General features: G+C 43.1%; 1 protein-coding gene across 3 annotated transcripts in view; it reads right to left on the minus strand.

Annotated features, from left to right (window-relative positions):
• gripap1 (GRIP1 associated protein 1) overlaps positions 1-20000 on the minus strand; it is a 65177-nt gene that overhangs the window by 44968 nt on the left and 209 nt on the right. For all 3 annotated transcript variants that reach the window (XM_031293118.2, XM_031293117.2, XM_031293119.2), the window contains exons 1-8: positions 19960-20000; positions 17959-18025; positions 16351-16412; positions 16068-16094; positions 15033-15140; positions 11388-11550; positions 7036-7202; positions 6155-6194 (exon numbers count right to left, since the gene is read on the minus strand). The exon at positions 19960-20000 is cut by the window's right edge. In XM_031293118.2, coding sequence (XP_031148978.1) covers positions 6155-6194; positions 7036-7202; positions 11388-11550; positions 15033-15140; positions 16068-16094; positions 16351-16412; positions 17959-18025; positions 19960-20000 — 675 coding nt within the window. The remainder of the gene's footprint in view (positions 1-6154; positions 6195-7035; positions 7203-11387; positions 11551-15032; positions 15141-16067; positions 16095-16350; positions 16413-17958; positions 18026-19959) is intronic.

A 20000-nucleotide genomic window follows, 5' to 3' on the forward strand; every position in this document is an offset into this window, starting at 1 on the left:
GGGATGGGAGCGACAACTGATTCCCGTGTCACCCTCTTCTCTACATCTTCGTCGTCACTCCGCTTTGTGTTTTTCTGAACACATCTGGTAACATGGAACCAAACGAACATGGATGTGTGATGCCAAAAGTCATAATTAAAACACAAAATTAACATAATTTGCTCCACAAACGTGTCTCATCTCGTGCAGAAGTAAATTTAGCGATACTTGTGCCAATACAATACCTAAAGGCCCTGACACGCCGGGCCGATGATCGGCCGTCTGACAGTCTGGCGAGGTCGGTGACTCGAGTCTGGTCGCTGTGTTCCGCGCCGTCGGCCTTCATTTTGGCCGACCTGACTTGCTGGGTCAGAGGGCGGGCGGTCAGACTCCATGACCCATCTGATTGGTGGAGAGCTAACCCGGAAACGGGGAGCGGGATGAGCGTGACTAGAGTCTCTCAAAATCTGATGAAAATCTTTTAAACTGACCTTTGTTGATCTGAAATGAAGACAGATTCAGCAACTGCACGGCCTATTTCTCTCTTCAAATGTTTCCAGAAACACGTTTCGGTGAACTATTTTAGTCCAATATGAGATCGTATTCTGAACGAGCCGCCATTATGGTTGCTTTTGAAATTCGGGAGAAACCAGACCCACGTGACGCGTTCGTCCAATCAGCTGCCGGTTTTCATTTTTTGATCGACAATACAGATTAGTGCCGTCTGCTGTTATGGAGACGTATTACGTCTCGCGCACGCACAGAACGTACGCTCAACTACTTTTTTGGATCTCGGGGACACTGATCAGTCCGACTGGCTTCTCTGCCAACGGTCGGCCGTCTGGTCGGAGTGTCAGAGCCTTTAGTTTCAGTACCAATACCAAAACTATACTTACGTATTTTGTGTTTGTACATTGTTTACATGCTTTCATGATCTAAAAACCCCTTTTTCTTCATACCATCTCTCTGAATATGCTTGTATTTATCTGTCTGAAACGCTGCGTTTAAGCGCTCGTCTCTCGACAGGTTCATTAATTGACGCTACAGAGACATTGGCAGAAATATAACTTTTAACTTCTGGAGATCTGGTGTGCTGTGAAATTCTAATGTCTACAACCGAAATGTATAGGAGTCACAATACGATATTAAATCGAGTATTAATTCATTCGTTTTTGGCTTTGCAGCTTTGCCAGAAAATACCTGATATAGGCTGCATTCACACTGCCTGCGTTGGGGAAAAAATGCAGGTCTTTCCATTAATTTTGAATGTGGGGGGTAGTATGTTTAGGCTGCAGCAGGGGGGACACTCAAAAAAACGCAGCGGGCCAGCGGTGAACGGTTGAGACCGACTCAACTTTTGGAGAAACGCAACTCTGTGTCACGCTGCGGTGGCCGATCACGTAACCAGAGATCAGACTTGTTGTTGTGTTGTGAGGAGGTGTGAGAGTCCCGTACAGGAAACGGGAAACACCACTGCCTCCATCTCTGCCACGAGAAGGTTTTAAAACGCCAAACACAAGCTGTGAACTGCCCGGGAGTTTGTGGAACAGCTGACTGTTTCCTGCAACAACAAAGCGCTCGCTAAGTCTCGCTCCCCTTTTCTTTCTCTCTCTCCTGTGAAATGAAGCTGCCTCTTAGCCTAGAAATCTAGACCACCGTAGCAGCAGCAAATGTAATTTGCAGCCAGGGTCATCTAGCAACTCTCCGTTGGCTTGCGAGCTGGAAAAGCCAAACTCTGGTCAGGCCAATCACATCGTGTATAGAGTGGGTGGGCGGGGCTTATGGCTGCTGCTGCTGGTGAACAGCGGTCTTTGGAGTCGGCTTTGGCCGTGACTCTGGAAGACTTGGAGTTCAGCTTTTCTTTGAGAAAAGAACAAAGAACGGCACTGAAGTCATTCTTAAAGTGCTCATATTCAGCTCATTTTCAGGTTCATAATTGTATTTTAAGGTTGTACCAGAATAGGTTTACATGGTTTAATTTTCTAAAAACACCATATTGTTGTTGTACTGCACCGCTCTCTCTCACTGCTGCAGATCCTCTTTTCAGCTGGTCTCTGTTTTAGCTACAGAGTGAGACCTCTTTTCTTCTTCTTCTTCTGTACTATCTTTGATTGCACTTGCACATGCTCAGTAGCTCAGATGTAGATCATGTCAGCTAGCTAGCTCCATAGACAGTAAAAGAAAGGCTGTTTCTACAACTTGGGTCAGTTACAAGGCAGGATTAGCTGGGAGACTTCTAAATGAGGGCGCACATGGAAGTAGTTCTTTTGTAGATTATGGTGAACTTGTGTGTGTTGTAGCAGTGCTTTGCTATTGAGAACGAGGTAGCATGCTAGCGTTAGCATGCTAACGCTACGAGCTAATGGTTAGCTCGTAGCTCGTTAGCCTGCTCGTTTCAGATTTTGACCAGCTCACCCAGAGACTGAAGGCAGGACACATTCAGAAACCGTATCTCACTCTAAACACCATGGATGGATTTTTTTCAAAGTTTGTATGTGTGTGGAAGCACCAGAGACACAAAATAACACCCCAAATCCCAGAAAAAGTGATTTTTTTCATAATATGGGCACTTTAAGAAAGGAAGATGTGTTCAGAGTTTAAAGTTGAATCTATCAACTAGCGTTGCTCTGATTGGCTGGAGAGCTATCCTATTGCGTGCAGAGGAAATCTGAAAGACAACAATTTATCCCGCCCCTCTGCTTGAGCCCAGCCAATGGGGAGTTCCCAGACCCAACATCTGGATGTGGGGCTGGCTGGTCAGGCTAGCTGCCTTCAAGTGCGTGCGGTCGGAAAATTGGAAATCTATAAACGGTCTGACCGAAAACAGTAACTGTGAAATAAAAAGCCTACTTGTGCATTGTTGGGGGGTTAAAGAACACAAAAGGACGTCACACAAATGGGAATCATTGACACTCCCCCCACCGCGCCACCCTTCGGAGTATCGCCGGTGTGAATGCCCATTTAGGATGAGAATCCTGACCTTTCTCACAAACCTTCAGTACAACAGTTTGGGTTGTTCCTCAGCTTGTAGTGTGTGTCTGCCCTGAGCCAGCTAGCTGCGCTACGCTTTAACAAAGCCAGGCTGCGAGCTCACCGTTAATTCCCAAATAGAAACCAGTTTAAATAATGTCCAGCAGGAACAAAACAGGGAGAACTTGAGTTGTACTGTAGCTGTTAACACATTTCTGCAGGAAAATAACAGCCAGTATATGAGAATTTAGTGCAAGCAGCAGCATAAAAAAAGGGCCACACTGACGGGGATCATGTGTTCTTATCTATTATTAGGAATTAATTTAGAATAACACCAGACTGAACCTTTAAGTTGATGTCGACTAGATTTCTCTCTCAAACAACAGCTGGAATAACTGGCGGGATGAGTTAGTCTTTAATTTGTTTGAATGATTATAAAGGAGAATTCTGGTCGATTTCAACCCGTAGCTCTGTTTGGAAATTTGGAGTAGGGATGGGCGATATGGCCTAAAATCCATATTGCTCTTGCGAAAACAATATATATCACAATATATACATTATAATAGAACCATTTCAGAACAGGTTACATAGACGCTAAGGAAAGACAAACTGCTAAATGTATTTTAAAGAGAAAGAAACATGGCTCTAAATTTCGCGGGTAGATGCATTATCGCGATAGTGGAATATAATTAAAATCTCTATCGTTGGCCAATTTATTATCGTTTATATTGCATATCGTTTCTATCGCCCATTACTAATTTGGAGTTCTGTCAGTAGCGAGAAAAATGAAAATAATCGGTGCTGCCTACACCGTGTTATCCTCCTGCTAGAGTTAGCACCCAACAGGCTTAAACAGGGCAAGTTTTAAACTGTTTTTAAAGTGTTTTTAGCCTCTAAACAGCTATCCATCCATCATTCATCCATCTATCATCCATCTATCATCCATCTATCCATCCATCCCTCTCTCTATTATTGTAACTATATAAAGTGGTGTCCTGAATCTCTGTGTACAGTAAACTGATGTATTGATGTCTTGTTTCATGTTGGAGGAATGTGATTGGTCGACAGTCACCTCCAACAAAAGACGGCTTCTCAGCTTTTACCACCATTGAAGGACGAGTACCCAAACTTTGCCAGCTGTTACATTTATCTTTTCAAGTTAGACAGTGTGCAGTACTTTCTTAGCACTGACAGACTGGATGTTAAATCTCTCTGTCCCCTTTAAGTCCCCTACTAAGGTTTGACGAATGCCTCTGTCTGCACCGCGTCGGTCAGAACCTGTGGCTCGCCGTCAGAACATTTCATTTTGTCTTTTTCTCTCTGTCGTCGTTCTGCCGACTGTGTTCTTGTTGCAAAGGCAACATTCATACTTTGCACGCAGATGAATGCAATCAGAGGCTAAACTTTATGGGAGTGTTTGCGCTGTAGAATCATTAGAGCAATATCGTTTGTGAATCGGACCTTGAGACGGGACCACAGACTGTTAATATTAATGGACAAAGCATCCGGTTCGGCGAAGTGCGACAAATACGGAAGTGCCTTAAAGCTGCTTTCTATCTGAATTCCTGCAGGGGGCGAGACGTGCGGTTGCAAAAGGAGTTTGGTTTCTGTAGAAGTCTATGAGAAAGTGACCCACTTCTCTCTTGATTTATTACCTCAGTAAACATTTTCATAATGAGTTGATGGTCTCAATCGCTAGTTTTAAGTCTTCTGCAACACAGAATGATGTTCATCTTCTGAATTATGTTCTCGTTGATTTTAAAATCAGCGATAAAGCAGGGGGTGTTTTAGGGCGTGACTATGATGTGATTGACAGTCCGAGGCCTGTCTTGTATGTAATATAACTTTGGGACAAAGACATATTTAAAACCTAGTGAAGCTAAATCTTACCTCGTATTATGTAGGCTAGCTTTCAGCAGCAGTAGCATCCAGATTACCAGAGAAAGTGTAACGTAACGTAGAGTGTAACAGCTTTACAGACTCTCAGCTAACATCACAGTCACATAGCACCCAACAGTCTATGACTCCTCCCTCTCTCCTCCCTCAATCCTCCATCTCTCCTCCCTCTCTCCTCCCTCTCTCCTCCCTCACTCCTCCCTCGCTCCTCCCTCGCTCCTCCCTCGCTCCTCCCTCACTCCTCCCTCTCTCCTCCCTCTCTCCTCCCTCTCTCCTCCCTCACTCCTCCCTCTCTTCCCTCACTCCTCCCTCTCTTCCCTCACTCCTCCCTCACTCTTCCCTCACTCCTCCCTCTCTTCCCTCACTCCTCCCTCTCTCCTCCCTCACTCTTCCCTCACTCTTCCCTCTCTCCTCCCTCTCTCCTCCCTCACTCGTCCCTCACTCTTCCCTCTCTCCTCCCTCTCTCCTCCCTCTCTCCTCCCTCACTCCTCCCTCACTCCTCCCTCACTCTTCCCTCACTCCTCCCTCTCTCCTCCCTCTCTCTTCCCTCACTCCTCCCTCTCTCCTCCCTCACTCCTCCCTCACTCTTCCCTCTCTCCTCCCTCTCTCCTCCCTCACTCCTCCCTCACTCGTCCCTCTCTCGTCCCTCACTCGTCCCTCACTCTTCCCTCTCTCCTCCCTCTCTCTTCCCTCACTCCTCCCTCTCTCCTCCCTCTCTCCTCCCTCACTCGTCCCTCTCTCGTCCCTCACTCCTCCCTCTCTCCTCCCTCTCTCCTCCCTCTCGTCTAAAATCGTCACATCCCCAACCAGGATGTCTGCGCCCGTAACGGCAAACTCAACGACTCATAGCAGATCTCCACCAACCAATGGGTGACGTCACACATGCTCTGTCCACTAATATTTACAGTCTATGGACGGGACAGATAGCGGCTGCAAGTGATGCGCAACTCATGTTGATATCAGCGGCCGCAATCCATTCTTTGTGAATTTGCCCGTCAGTGTGCTCCTTTAGATTCATTCAGAACAGTGTATGTTTAAAGAATTAAAGGCAAGTCAGCAGAAATCAGCTTATTGTGAAATTCAAGTGCTTCACTGGTCTGTGAGTCGATTAATATCTGAAGTATTTCATGATTACTTAATGCAAATACAGTTAATGTTCATTCTCTGACTGTTTATTGTTAGAATAGTTTATGTATATAATTAAATAGATTGCACAAATCTCAGTTTATTTTCATCAGACCAGAGAATTATTGAAGATCACTTGAGAGGAAGTTCTTGCCGTCTAATAAGAAAGAAAGTGTAAACTGACCATGCAGCTGTTTCTCAGTGTGTTCCAGCTGAGCCTCCGTCTGCAAACAGGAAGAGAAAACACAGGATTAAACTCACATTTAAAATCAAGTTACTCGTAAGTTTACGTTCCGCCGCAAATTGTCCCCATATCGGCATATTAAAAATGTAGAGATGCACCGATTACAACTTTCTAGGCCGATTCCGATTTCTGATTTTCTTTGAGTTAGACCAGCTGATACCGATTTTAGCCGATTCTGATTTCATTTTTTCTAACCACTTTACAGCACACACACATATTTATTTTCTATCTTTTCTTTAATAGAACATGTGTTGAACAGATAATGGATCACTATAAAATAGAACTATATAAATTACTCCTGGTGTGGGACATTCACACACATCTAAAGAGCAATGTTAGAACCATTTCCTTCTTTTCACATCAATATCAACTAAAGAAATGTGATTTAGGTTTTTGGTGTCGTCCCTCCACGCCCTACTTTCTCGGCGGAAAAGTTGAGAGAAAGGAGAAAGAGTCCGTGCCGTGGCGTCCGTGCTGTGGCGTCCGTGTGTGCGTGCGTCCTTGAGAACTGTAACTGTTATAACTTATGTTGTCAGTTAATTGTAGCGTTGACCGGCGTGAAATCACCATATGTCAGACTGACCTGCCGGTCGCCGGTCATGGCACGTGAAAACCGGCCAATTCTGGTCACCGGCCGGTCTATCGGTGCATCTCTAATAAAATGTCAACATCTGTGATCCGGTGAGTACAACGTGTTGCGTTTTCCTTACATAACTTAAAAAGCTGCATGTAGGAGTGTAAAAAAAAAAAAAAAGAATGACTGCCAAAAAATACGACTCGGTTATCAAATAAAACTGAATATTCCTTTCAGAATCGGTCACCTGTTCCAGCCTTTCATTGGTTCCCTCTGCGGCCGGCTCCTCCCCTCTCCCTGTGACATCAGAGACTCTGTTGGCGCCGGCTGAGCCGTCGGTCTCCGTGGTGGCGCTCTGGTTGGCCTGGGCGACCGCCTGTCTCTGGAGCTCCTTGTCGCAGCGCTCCTGGAGGGCTACAGGAGGAAAATCACACCGAGAGTCAATTTATTCATTTACTCTTCTACCTCAATCTATCTCTTCTACCTCAATCTATCTCTTCTACCTCAATCTATCTCTTCTACCTCAATCTATCTCTTCTACCTCAATCCTTTGCTAATTTTATCTCCCTGCATTTTGTTAAATTGGTCTTCAAATGCCTAAATAACGCTGCTCCCCTTCCCCTTTGCAGACCAATAACAAGACAGCAAAGTGGTACCAGAACCATCACCCGAGCAGCGTTAAAAGGCAATTGTAGCATCCCTTTCCGTAGAACATCATTTGCCCAAACTGCATTTTCAGTAAAAGGGGCAAAATTATGGAACTTTCTGCCGGACCACTTAAAAATGTATCCCCACATCAGTCACTTTTTAAAAAAAATAATACCAAATTGTGGCTAATTCGGGAACAATCTTGCTCTCATATTTAGTTTTTACACTGTGCTTTCATTGCATACTTTCTTTCCATTTTCATTTCATCTTTATTGTATTTTTAATAATAATGTAAATCTGTATTTTTATTTGTAACCAAAAGCCCTACTAGGGACTAGTGTCGAGAATTAGCTTCGGCTAAAAACACTATGACACATACATCAGAAGACTGTTGAAGTTTATTTATGTTTTTTTGTATCTGTCCGTATCTAAATTAACCTTCTTATAAAAAAAATCTGTCGTGTTAAAACACTAAAACTGATTGGGACTGACTGGGAGTCCCCCGTTCTGTCGTCCAATCCACACTGACTCTGTCTTCCCTAAACGCCTTCGCAGCCAGATGTTAAAGCCAGTTCTGGGAAGTAGGCCTGCACAATATTGCAAAAAACTGACATTGCTGTATTTTTTTCCCTACGATACATATTGCGATATGAACTGTAATTATTTAGTGCTGTCAGTAAAATGCATTATTAACGGCGTTAACGCAAACCCATTTTAACGGCGTAAATTTTTTTTAATCGCGAGATTAACGTTCTTTTCTGCCTAGCAAACTTTGTAGTTTTTTTCACATGCTGTTGCAAAAACTAGTAACGTTAGAAAAACTACAACACCACACTGGATCTAGCTAGACCGGAAACACAACAACAGGCACGCCGCACACACTGGTTTGGGCTTGTGAGCCGGCCAAAGAGTAGTAGGCTAACGTTAGGTTTTGAGTGGATGGCGAGCGCGAGACGCCAAAATGGATACCAATAAGATTCTGAATGGAAAGTTTACTTTTAAAAAGTTGTGGAGGGGGACAGTAGTTTCACCACACACAGCCTGTAGGACACGGAGGAAGCAGCCACACTGGAACTGCTGCAAGGTGCCGCAAACGCCGTCTCATTAACCGGTGATCACTGGACGTCAGTGAGGAATCAACATTATTTAGAAGTTACTGCACACTATATTGACTCTGTATATCAGCATACGGTTTTAGGACTGTGTTTGTATTGTTTTTGTCATTTGGGACATTGTCCACCCCCTTTTCTGTCAGGAGAATTGTTACATTCCTTATTAGAAAAACCTGAAGTTTGTAAAGTTACAAATGTCCTGCTGTGGCATCTGGTTTTTGGACCATTTAGTTTGTGCTGTAGAAGCAGAGTGTTAGTGTTACATCTCAGTTAGGTTAGGGACTTGGAGGAATTGTGTAATAATGACAGATTCACACATTTTTCAACAAAAAGTCAAGTTCATAAAGTAACTTTCTTTGCATTCATTTGATTCCCAATTAAGATCCATTGGTAAGAATGGCTTTCCATTGTTAATATGGACTTCACTGTTCTGAAATGTAAAATAACAGAATTATAATCATGTGATAAAACATGCGATGAATCGTGATTAACTATAGACATTTGGCGATTAATTGCGTTTAAAAATATACATCGTTTGACAGCCCTGTAATTTTTACAAGATGACATAAATAGCCATATTTAGAAATAATAAATCATTCTCAACTACTGTGGTGATTTCGTGGGAGTGCATCTACATAGAAAATACAAATGAAAAAGGAACTTTTCTTACGTGAACCAGTCTTTGCTGAACTTCAATGCTTTACAAACACCAAAGCAAGTAAGCACTGTGACTACTCTTCTGAAGTGATTTTAGAGAGGGACATTAGGAAGAAATACACTGGGTGACTGACATGACACCATTATATTAATGTAATACTATTAATCCAGGCTAAAGTGAATGATATTAATAATGCATGCATGTTGCTTCCTCTAAATTTCCGGTTGTGGTCGACTAGCGCGGCCTGCTTGTTTGTTAGATAAATTGATCGACATTGATTATGATTGGTGGTTGGCTGTGCATGCAGAGCCTGCACGTCACACACTAGCAACAAACTGTGTATCCAAGAGCACTTAAATTACGTTATATCAGACACAGACTGCTCTTGGAGATTAGTGTTACGTTTCCAGCGTCGCGGCTCCGAGCAGTAACGTTAGTTGGGACAGACCTATTGTTTCTTTAGGCTAACTATGTTAGCTTTAGCCTGGCTGGGAGCAGCTTTCTGCGGTGAAAAATGGCCGGGATATGTCGTGATTACGTTGCATTAATCAGGTGACTTAGTTCGTATTTGCAGAGAACATACGTATGTGCATCACTGTGTCAGAGGCAGCTGCCGCCTACAGTACTTTTCTCCACACGGAGAGCCTCACTTCCCCTAACAAACCCCATCGGACTAACGTTACGTCACATGACCACCGGTCTTAAAGGGGAAGGCTCGGCCGGGAACAATCATGTAAAAGGACAACGGTGAAAGTTTAATTTTCTATCATGTGGCAAAAACTTTTTAGCATCAATATCGCAACGTCCTGCGATGTGACTATCGCGCATGCGCACATCACGATGTAGACGATGAAACGAAATATCGTGCAGCCCTACTGGGAAGTGCGGTAGGAAATAGGTTATAAGTTTTCTTTATTCTTGCTATAACTCAGCATTTTCTTAACTAAGCATAAACAACTCTAGTATACTTCAACAAGTAACTTTTTCATCTATTGTTTCACTTGTTATACTTCCCGTTCCCACTTGGACAAGAGCCAGAAAGTCTGTGATGAAATGGATGGACTTCATAGATAGTTGTAAACGCGAAATACCGAAAGTAGGAGATCTGTCTGCATTTGGAAAGAGGATTAAGAATAAACATGAATAATCAGGACTTTTAGCGTGTATAGAGCCAGCATATTTCCACCAGACTCCATGTAAATAATCAGGACTTTTAGCGTGTATAGAGCCAGCATATTTCCACCAGACTCCATGTAAATAATCAGTACTTTTAGCGTGTATAGAGCCAGCATATTTCCACCAGACTCCATGTAAATAATCAGGACTTTTAGCGTGTATAGAGCCAGCATATTTCCACCAGACTCCATGTAAATAATCAGGACTTTTAGCGTGTATAGAGCCAGCATATTTCCACCAGACTCCATGTAAATAATCAGGACTTTTAGCGTGTATAGAGCCAGCATATTTCCACCAGACTCCATGTAAATAATCAGGACTTTTAGCGTGTATAGAGCCAGCATATTTCCACCAGACTCCATGTAAATAATCAGGACTTTTAGCGTGTATAGAGCCAACATATCTCCACATGTAAATGGGTGAATTAAGGGTCTATTTCAACCAAACCAGAGTGGTGATTGTTGGAACAGTGGAAAGATGAACCAAGACGGACTTTGGTAGTTTTATTTAGTTTCTGTCCACTTTGAATGAAGTGTGTTTTACGATGATAAAAGTCCTGATTATTTACATGGAGTCTGGTGTAGTTTGGTGATGGTGATTTCGGGGCTGTTTCATGTTAAACTAAAAGGATCTTACTCTTTAACTAAAAGGTCTATCTCTGTAGGGATCCATCCCATAATGTTGTCAGACACTTAGAATAATAATCTGAGTCTGTCAGCAGCAACAACAGAACTTTTAGTGGACGCTGACTGATGCTGAACATTTGTCCTGTAGGGTTACATTACAGCTTGTTTTCTTGTTTAATACTGGACCAGGTTCACAAGATTGTTATTCCCATCACACTTAGACACAGAAACATGGGAACATAGAGTCCAGGTTGAGAAATACCAAAATGCCTCTTTAAGAGCTGTGAAAAGATGAATCTACAAGCTGCTGCTGTCTGAGACTCAACATCACATGTGCCACCTGCACTTGATCCCCCCACATAAACCTACAACAACTCACCTTTCATTTGCTTCTGGAGGGTGGAGTTTTCGGCCTGGAGGCGGAGCATCTCTCCATCGACAGGACTGGAGGTGGGGTTAGGTGGGACGCTGGATGCAGAGGCGGCTCCTCCTTCCTTCAGACCGTGGTTCTCCTGTTCCAGCTGCTCGATCTGCGTGCACAGCTGGAAACAAACAACGGAGGTATTATCATGAGAGAAAGTGTGGCAGGGCTGGCCGTGCGACTTCAGCACGAATCAACGGGATTACAGCTGACAGCCACAGGCAATAACTAAAGCACGCTGGGCCCTATTTTAACGATCTGAGCGCACGGCGTGAAGCGCCTGGTGCAGGTGCGTTTAGGGCGTGTCCTAATCCACTTTTGCTAGTTTGACGGCGGAAAAAATGGTCCGTGTGCCGGGCGCATGGTTCTAAAGGGTTGTACTTAGTGTCTTCATTAATCAGAGGTGTGTTTTGGGCGTAACATGCAATCAACCAATCAGAGATCATCTCCCATTCCCTTTAAAAGCCAGGCGTGTTTGGACCTTGGAGCATTGCTGTTATGATGGAGGATTTGCACCGTAATATTTTTATTTGTAATCTTCTGCATGTGTGTGTGCTGCTGTGTGTGTGTGTGTGTGTGTATGTGTGTGTGTGTGCTGCTGTGCGTCCCTGTGTGTGTAACAAGCATAGTGTGTGTGCTGTGCACGAGCCTAGGAGCATTTTACTAATGCTCTGTTAAAATAACAATGAAATGCTGCGTTATTGACTTTAGACCAGGTTTTTGTTGGTCAATGGTGCCATCACTTCCTGCTGCCTCAAGATAGCAATACTCCCAGAATGCACCTGAACACACCTCCCTGTAAGACCAGCACGCCCAGAATGCACCTGAACACACCTCCCTGTAAGACCAGCACGCCCAGAATGCACCTGAACACACCTCCCTGTAAGACCAGCACGCCCAGAATGCACCCTTAGACTTTAGAGAGAGAATACTAAACTTCAATTTTCTCTTTCTCGGTGCTGTAATTCTCCTGATGAGTTTTATGTTTTTTGTGTTGCTCATGTTAAAGAGGTTTATAATCTCAGTGAAGCCTTTTCTTACTGTGTGTTTACACATTCTCACTTGCGTCTTCCGGTGTTATTTGCGTGTGCTGTTGATGTGAATTAAATTACCACCGGAGTATGTCAAGTCTAAAGTACCACTTGAGCATGAAAAACATGAAAATATCCCTTTTAAAGTGCATTTAGAACAGATAAAAAATGCGAGATTAATCGGAAGTTAACTATGGACAATCATGTGATGAAATATTTCAATCAGCTTTTGGCGCCATTGCTTCCAGCTGCTCTCTCCTATTTCTGGGTCAAAAACCACTGCAGCGGAGCGGGAGAGGGCAGTCAGAACCTACGGAGCATGGGCAGACACAGACCCCGAGCTTACCCCGGTTAAGGTGTACACATGCACAAATAGCCCCGTTGCAGTTGAAGCCCCAGTAGTCTGTATCGACAAAGTTTAATTTACGGGATTGTTCCAGTGCAGCCAGAGGATCCACCAGATGTCCCTCTTTAAGACTGGATGTCCGTCTCCTTCCTCTGTCTCTGTGTTGGCGTTCTAACCTCCGGCTGATTTGTGAGGACTATGGTTAACTGCTCCTCAGATCTCTGCAGGGTAAATCCAGACAGCTAGCTAGACTATCTGTCCAATCTGAGTTTTCTGTTGCACGACTAAAACTACTTTTGAACGTACACATGTTCCACCAAAACAAGTTCCTTCCTGAGACTATTTAGCAGAGGCACCGTGGCTCCGTCCGGAGCTTAGCCCCGCCCACGATGATTGTGATTGGTTTAAAGAAATGCAAATAACCCAGAGCATGTTGTTCTCCCATCCAGGAATGCTGTGAGGACTAGCCAGACCTTCCTCTGTAGCTCTGTGGAGGAAGGTCTGGTAAAGCGAGACTAGTTAATCTGTGACACTATATACGCTGCATTAGGGCTGGGCAATAAATCAATTTTATCGATTAACTCGAATGTGTAGTTAACGTCGATTTGTTTAAATGAAAATCGATTTTCTCCTTAACATCTGCCGACGCTCCCCTCTGGGCTCCCGTAGCTCCGAACGGGCTCAGCCCTCCCCCCGCGCGTTTGCCATAGAGATACACAAACAACATGGCAGCGACAGGGACTATACATTAATTATTTTCTTAACTAGTAGTTTCATTACTTACTTATCCGTAATCTCTCTCGCGGTGCTCTGTCCCCGGCTGAGAGTCACCTATTCTCGGATAACTGAACCACCAGCTACCGCTGACCTAAAGGACCACCATGCGAGGCACCAGAGGCGGTGTTGAGGAACTCTTTTGCGGCTCAACACATCTACTAAATGCCGCTGATACGACCGAGCTGTGATGGAGGTCTGTAGCGGCTTAAACAACTAGCAATCGCCGCTCTGTAGCCCGGAGCTCCTCTTCGACGTTTGTTTCTACCGCTAGTTAGCTACTAGGAGCTAGCTACAGGTATGCTACATTCAAGAGACCATGGGATGTTAATGTACGTTACTCAGCAACAGGTGAAAATAGGGGCAAGGTTGCACAATAACGTTAAAATGATTTCAACTTTTAGCGAGGAGCGAGAAGTGAATTACCTGTATGTGTGAAAACAGCTTTATCTCACGCATCCGTTTGTTTGTTGTTGAATATATAGCACCCCCCCATCCAAAAAAAGGGAAAACACTCAAACCAATTTATATTTCCACAAAATTGGCATGAATAATCATAATGGTATACATGCCCCGTGTGTGTGTGTGTGTGTGTGTGTGTGTGTGTGTGTGTGTGTGAGTCAAAACAAAATAAAGTTAAAACTTGTTTTGAACAATTTCTTTGTCATCTGCAGATTGATTTTAAGTAGGGGGAGAAAAAAATCAATTTAAATCTTAAATCGGATTTTTCTGGAAAAAAATCAGGGATTTTATTTTTAGGTCATATCGCCCAGCCCTACACTGCATATTTGTTCCCTTCAAGTCTATTTTCTCCCATTTTGTGAATGTAACTGCAAGTTTTGGGTGCTGCCAAAACATGGGTGACCACTAACCCCTCCCAATATAAATTGTGTTTTTTTACGGGCGTCCGTGTAGCTCAGTTGGTAGATCATCTCCCATTCCCTTTAAAAGCCAGGCGCGTTTGGACCTCGGAGCATTGCTATTATGATGGAGGATTTACACCGTAATATTTTTATTTGTAATCTTCTGCATGTGTGTGCGCTGCTGTGCGTCCCTGTGTGTGTATCAAGCATATATATAGTATATATATATATATATATATATATATATACACACATATATAGAAATTTACTCCTCGACGCAACGGCCACGAGTTCGACTCCGACATGCGGCCCTATGCTGCATGTTGTTCTCTCTCTCTCTCTCTCTCTCTCTCTCTCTCTCTCTCTCTCTCTCTCTCTCTCTCTCTCTCTCTCTCTCTCTCTCTCTCTCTCTCTCTCTCTCTCTCTCTCTCTCTCTCTCTCTCTCTCTCTCTCTCTCTCTCTCTCTCTCTCTCTCTCTCTCTCTCTCTCTCTCTCTCTCTCCTTCAGCTGTCCTGTCAAAATAAAGACTAAAATGCCCCAAACAAATTGTGTTTTTAAACTGCCTGTACGCGCGCTGAGTCAGCGTTACCTTGGAGAGTTCGGTCATCAGCGTGCTGTTCTGTAGCCTGAAGTCTTCCTCCTGACTGTGCAGTTTCCCCTGAAGCATCTCATTCTCACTCAGCAACGCGTCCACCTCCTGCAAGAAGCCACAACAAATGGTATTACTAATTAATAATATAATATAATAACAGCTCATGTTCTAAATATAAACTTCTCTAATATCTAAATGAAGGCTGCAGCCGTCTGTGTGGACGTGGACAAATAGAAAAGAAAGAAAAGGATTGGAAAGATAAACTATTCATCACATAAATGAATTACAATGTTAGAAATACTGAAGCTAGACTCACGGGTTTAAACAAAAACAACAACACAAAGTATAGATAAATCATGTATAATCAGAAACTGTTTTCAGCGGTGATCCAGAATGAAAATGTGCAGAATTTAACAGGCTGTTCTTCTGCTTTGGGGGGAGATGTGTCAACATTGGGAGTACTATTTTATTTTTTTTAACCCTTGTGATGACTTCCTGTCCACCATGAATGTGTAAATTAATCTAAAAATTAATCTAATCTAATCTAATCTAAATCTACAATTAATCTGTAAAAAAATCTACAGAAAAGCTGTGGAAAAACTCTGTAATCTGAGGGAATATCTGTGTAATCTGAGGGAATATCTGAGTGTAATCTGAGGGAATATCTGTGTGTAATCTGAGGGAATATCTGTGTAATCTGAGGGAATATCTGTGTAATCTGAGGGAATATCTGAGTGTAATCTGAGGGAATATCTGTGTGTAATCTGAGGGAATATCTGTGTAATCTGAGGGAATATCTGTGTAATCTGAGGGAATATCTGTGTAATCTGAGGGAATATCTGTGTGTAATCTGAGGGAATATCTGTGTGTAATCTGAGGGAATATCTGAGTGTAATCTGAGGGAATATCTGAGTGTAATCTGAGGGAATATCTGTGTAATCTGAGGGAATAGCTGTGTAATCTGAGGGAATATCTGCAGGAATCCTGAGTGGTAGAGGATGCTAAAGATCGGTGTAAACGAGGAAAACTCACCTGAGCTTTCTTGCTCTTATTCAGAGCCTGATGAGAAAAAGAAAATCATTGAATTAAACGACAACAATCAGCAGATGAATATGAACAAAAGTTAAATTTGCTGTTTGAAATAACTGATCGATAATCTGAGAATTAAAGTCTGATTTCAAGAGCTCTTTATTTATTAGAAGATCAAACATTCTGAATTCAAACCTCCAATATTATTAATAATAATAATAAATTGAATTTTGTTTTTTGTATAGCGCTGTTTTTTTTTTATCTCTAATAATGACGTTTTCGTTACCTTCTGTGCTTTGACAAAATCTCTCTCCAGAACCACATTCTTCTGACGGACGGCGTTCAGTTCTGAAACACAGCGGACAGCATTAGAACTGGGACATTATCCATCAATAATTCATCTTGATCTTAATGCCTTAATTTAAAAAATGAGGAAAAATACAACCTTTAAGGACACCAATTATCTTTGTGAATGAATAATGTATCGTAAATAAAAAAAAAAATTTAAATAAATAATAAAAAATAAATATTCTTCCTTAAAATGCAGGGGGCGTAAGTCAGTACACCCCTATGTTAAATTCCCATAGAGGCAGGAAGACTTATTTTGAAAGGCCAGTTATTTCATGGATCCAGGATACTATGCATCCTGATAAAGTTCCCTTGGTCCCCACATCATCACATACCCTTCACCATACCCCCACATCATCACATACCCTTCACCATACCCCCACATCATCACATACCCTTCACCATACCCCCACATCATCACATACCCTTCACCATACCCCCACATCATCACATACCCTTCACCATACCTAGAGATTGGCATGGGGTACTTTACATAAAATCATCTCTCAACGCAAATCAAACCAGCTATTAGGCTAACTGACATAAAGCCATGTTAATCTCTAGGTATGGTGAAGGGTATGTGATGATGTGGGGGTATGGTGAAGGGTATGTGATGATGTGGGGGTATGGTGAAGGGTATGTGATGATGTGGGGGTATGGTGAAGGGTATGTGATGATGTGGGGGTATGGTGAAGGGTATGTGATGATGTGGGGGTATGGTGAAGGGTATGTGATGATGTGGGGGTATGGTGAAGGGTATGTGATGATGTGGGGTATGGTGAAGGGTATGTGATGATGTGGGGACCAAGGGAACTTTATCAGGATGCATAGTATCCTGGATCCATGAAATAACTGGCCTTTCAAAATAAAAGTCTGCCTGCCTCTATGGGAATTTAACATAGGGGTGTACTGACTTATGCCCCCTGCATTTTAAGGAAGAACATTTATTTATTTACGATACATTATTCATTCACAAAGAAAATTGGTGTCCTTAAAGGATGTATTTTTCCTCATTTTTTAAATTAAGGCATTAAGATCAATTTCCAAAAGATGATTTTTTTATTCCTCTTTTTAGCATGGGTTCATAAACTTGTGCTGAGCACTGTACATGTTTTCTCCTGATGAAAACTTGATTTAAACAGTTCTCAGGCTGTCAGTCTTTCCACAGCCTCAGCCAGTAACTCAGCTGTTTGACTCATAAAATATAGAAAACACGAGTCCGTAATTTCATGAATAAATCAAACTGAGCGTCTCAGTTACTGGATTAGTTGTTGGGTCTCTAAAATGTCAGAAAAGTGTTTCTCAAAGCCCAAGATGTCGTCCTCAAATGCATAGCCGTAATTTACGGGGCTGGGGTTGCTTCTTTCAGAGTTTTGTCGCCTTTTTTGGACAATTTTCTGACAAATTTGTCTCCTTTTATTGTTTTTTTTGACAATTGTTACGACGTTTTCATTTCGTTTTGCAGCTCAAGTGGTGATAAAGAGATGATGAACAACGCACACAGCAGCACCTTTAACTCAAACATCGTCATCTGTAAACGTTTTACCTGCCGAGTTCTTCCTGAGATCATCAGACAGCTGGTAGTTCTGGGTCCGAAGCTCCAACAGCTGAGCCTGCACACACACACACACACACACACACACACACACACACACACACACACACACACACACGCACGCACACGCACACAGACACACAGAGAGACACACACACACAGACACACAGAGAGACACACACACAGAGACACACAGAGAGACACACACACACACACAGACAGACACACACACACACACACAGAGACACGCACGCACACGCATGCACACACACACAGAGAGACACACACACAGACACACACAGAGACAGACACATAGACACACAGAGACACAGACACACAGAGAGATACACACACAAACACAGAGACACGCACGCACACACACGCATGCACACACACACAGAGAGAGACACACACACACACAGAGACACGCACGCACGCACGCACACAGACACACACACACACACACACACACACAGAGAGACACACACACACACACACACAGAGACACACACACACACAGAGAGACACACACACAAACACACAGAGACACGCACGCACGCACACACACAAAGAGACACACACAGAGACACACACACACACACACACACACACACACAGAGACACGCACGCACACACACACTTTTACTGCAGTAATCTGAGTATTTCTTCCACCTTTTAGGTTTTTTGAAGATTGAACAGTGTTTAAAACAGAATAAACTAACAGCAGCATGTGAACACCAAACAGCTTTACGCTGACATGTATTTATCAGATGTAAGAGGAATACAATGACAGGGAACATTTTTACTGCAACATGACGTTACAGACTTTTACTGCAGCAAGGTTATGAATGCAGGACTTTTACTCGTAGTAGTGGAGTATTTTCACAGAGTGGTATTAGTACTTTTGTTGCAGTAATCTGAGTATTTCTTCCACCTCGGTCTGTGGTTCATGACCATACACTGAGTGACTGACTGACTGTGCATATGTACTTTTATAATATGTCCTGGTATAACCAACTGGCTTACGTGCAATTTAGTGTCCCAAATTATTTTCCAAAAACTGAGTGTCCCAAATGATGAGGGTCTTATTGAGACAGGTTAGGGTAGCACAGGTGGTTTAGCAGGTTCATTATTAATTAAGGACATTGTATGGGGAATTTGGGACACTAAACTGCACGTATACCTCATGATCCTACACTGAGTGACTGACTGTGCATGGGTACTTTTGTAATATGTTCTGGTATAACCTCGCAGTAAATGCCAGTCAACACGGAGCTGTGCAGATACACAACAACCCCTCTGTGTGTCAGAGCCCGTGACTTGTCCCGTGCATGCTAACATGTGAGCTAACCGAAGGGTTAGCTTCAGGAAAAGAAGCTACATGGAACCATTTTTTTTCCTTCCAGAGAAAGCTAAGCTAACTTAGCCGGCACTGAGCTAACATACTGTCGTGAACTGTTCATTTAAGATACTATGTGATCTATGAATGTATGATCAATCGGATCGATAGCTCGGCCCAGACTGACCTGACATTATTAAATTAATAAGCCACAACACAAGCTGTAGAGCGTTAACTCCTAACGGCTAACAGTTAGCTTGAGTGCTAACTAACGTCCCTGTCAGTGATGCTCGTTGCTAAAAGGGATACAGCTACGGCCGGAAGTTACGCAAAATTACGCTACATCTAGGCTAATATAACAATATAATTTCAATACTTTCACACAGGAAACGTGTGTTCGTTCCTCAGGCGTGTTGAAACCCAAATTACGATCTTTTTCCTAAACTTAACTAATTGTTTTGGTGCCTAACTGACGTCGCCGTAGCTGTATCCCATCTAGCCTCAACGTCCCAACGGCTAACGGTTAGCTAGCATGACTGAGCTAGCCTCCCTGTCAGTGATGCTGCAGGCGACAGGTGTTTGTCACAGAACTGACAGCTACCTGTGCGTGAGCCCACCGCCCTGAAACAACAGCTGTCGTGTTGTGCGCTTACCTGCATCCGATGGAACTCCTCCTCTGATAAAGCCTGCGACA

Source organism: Sander lucioperca, chromosome 12, assembly GCF_008315115.2.
Source record: "Sander lucioperca isolate FBNREF2018 chromosome 12, SLUC_FBN_1.2, whole genome shotgun sequence".
Classification (NCBI taxonomy): Eukaryota; Metazoa; Chordata; class Actinopteri; order Perciformes; family Percidae; genus Sander; species Sander lucioperca.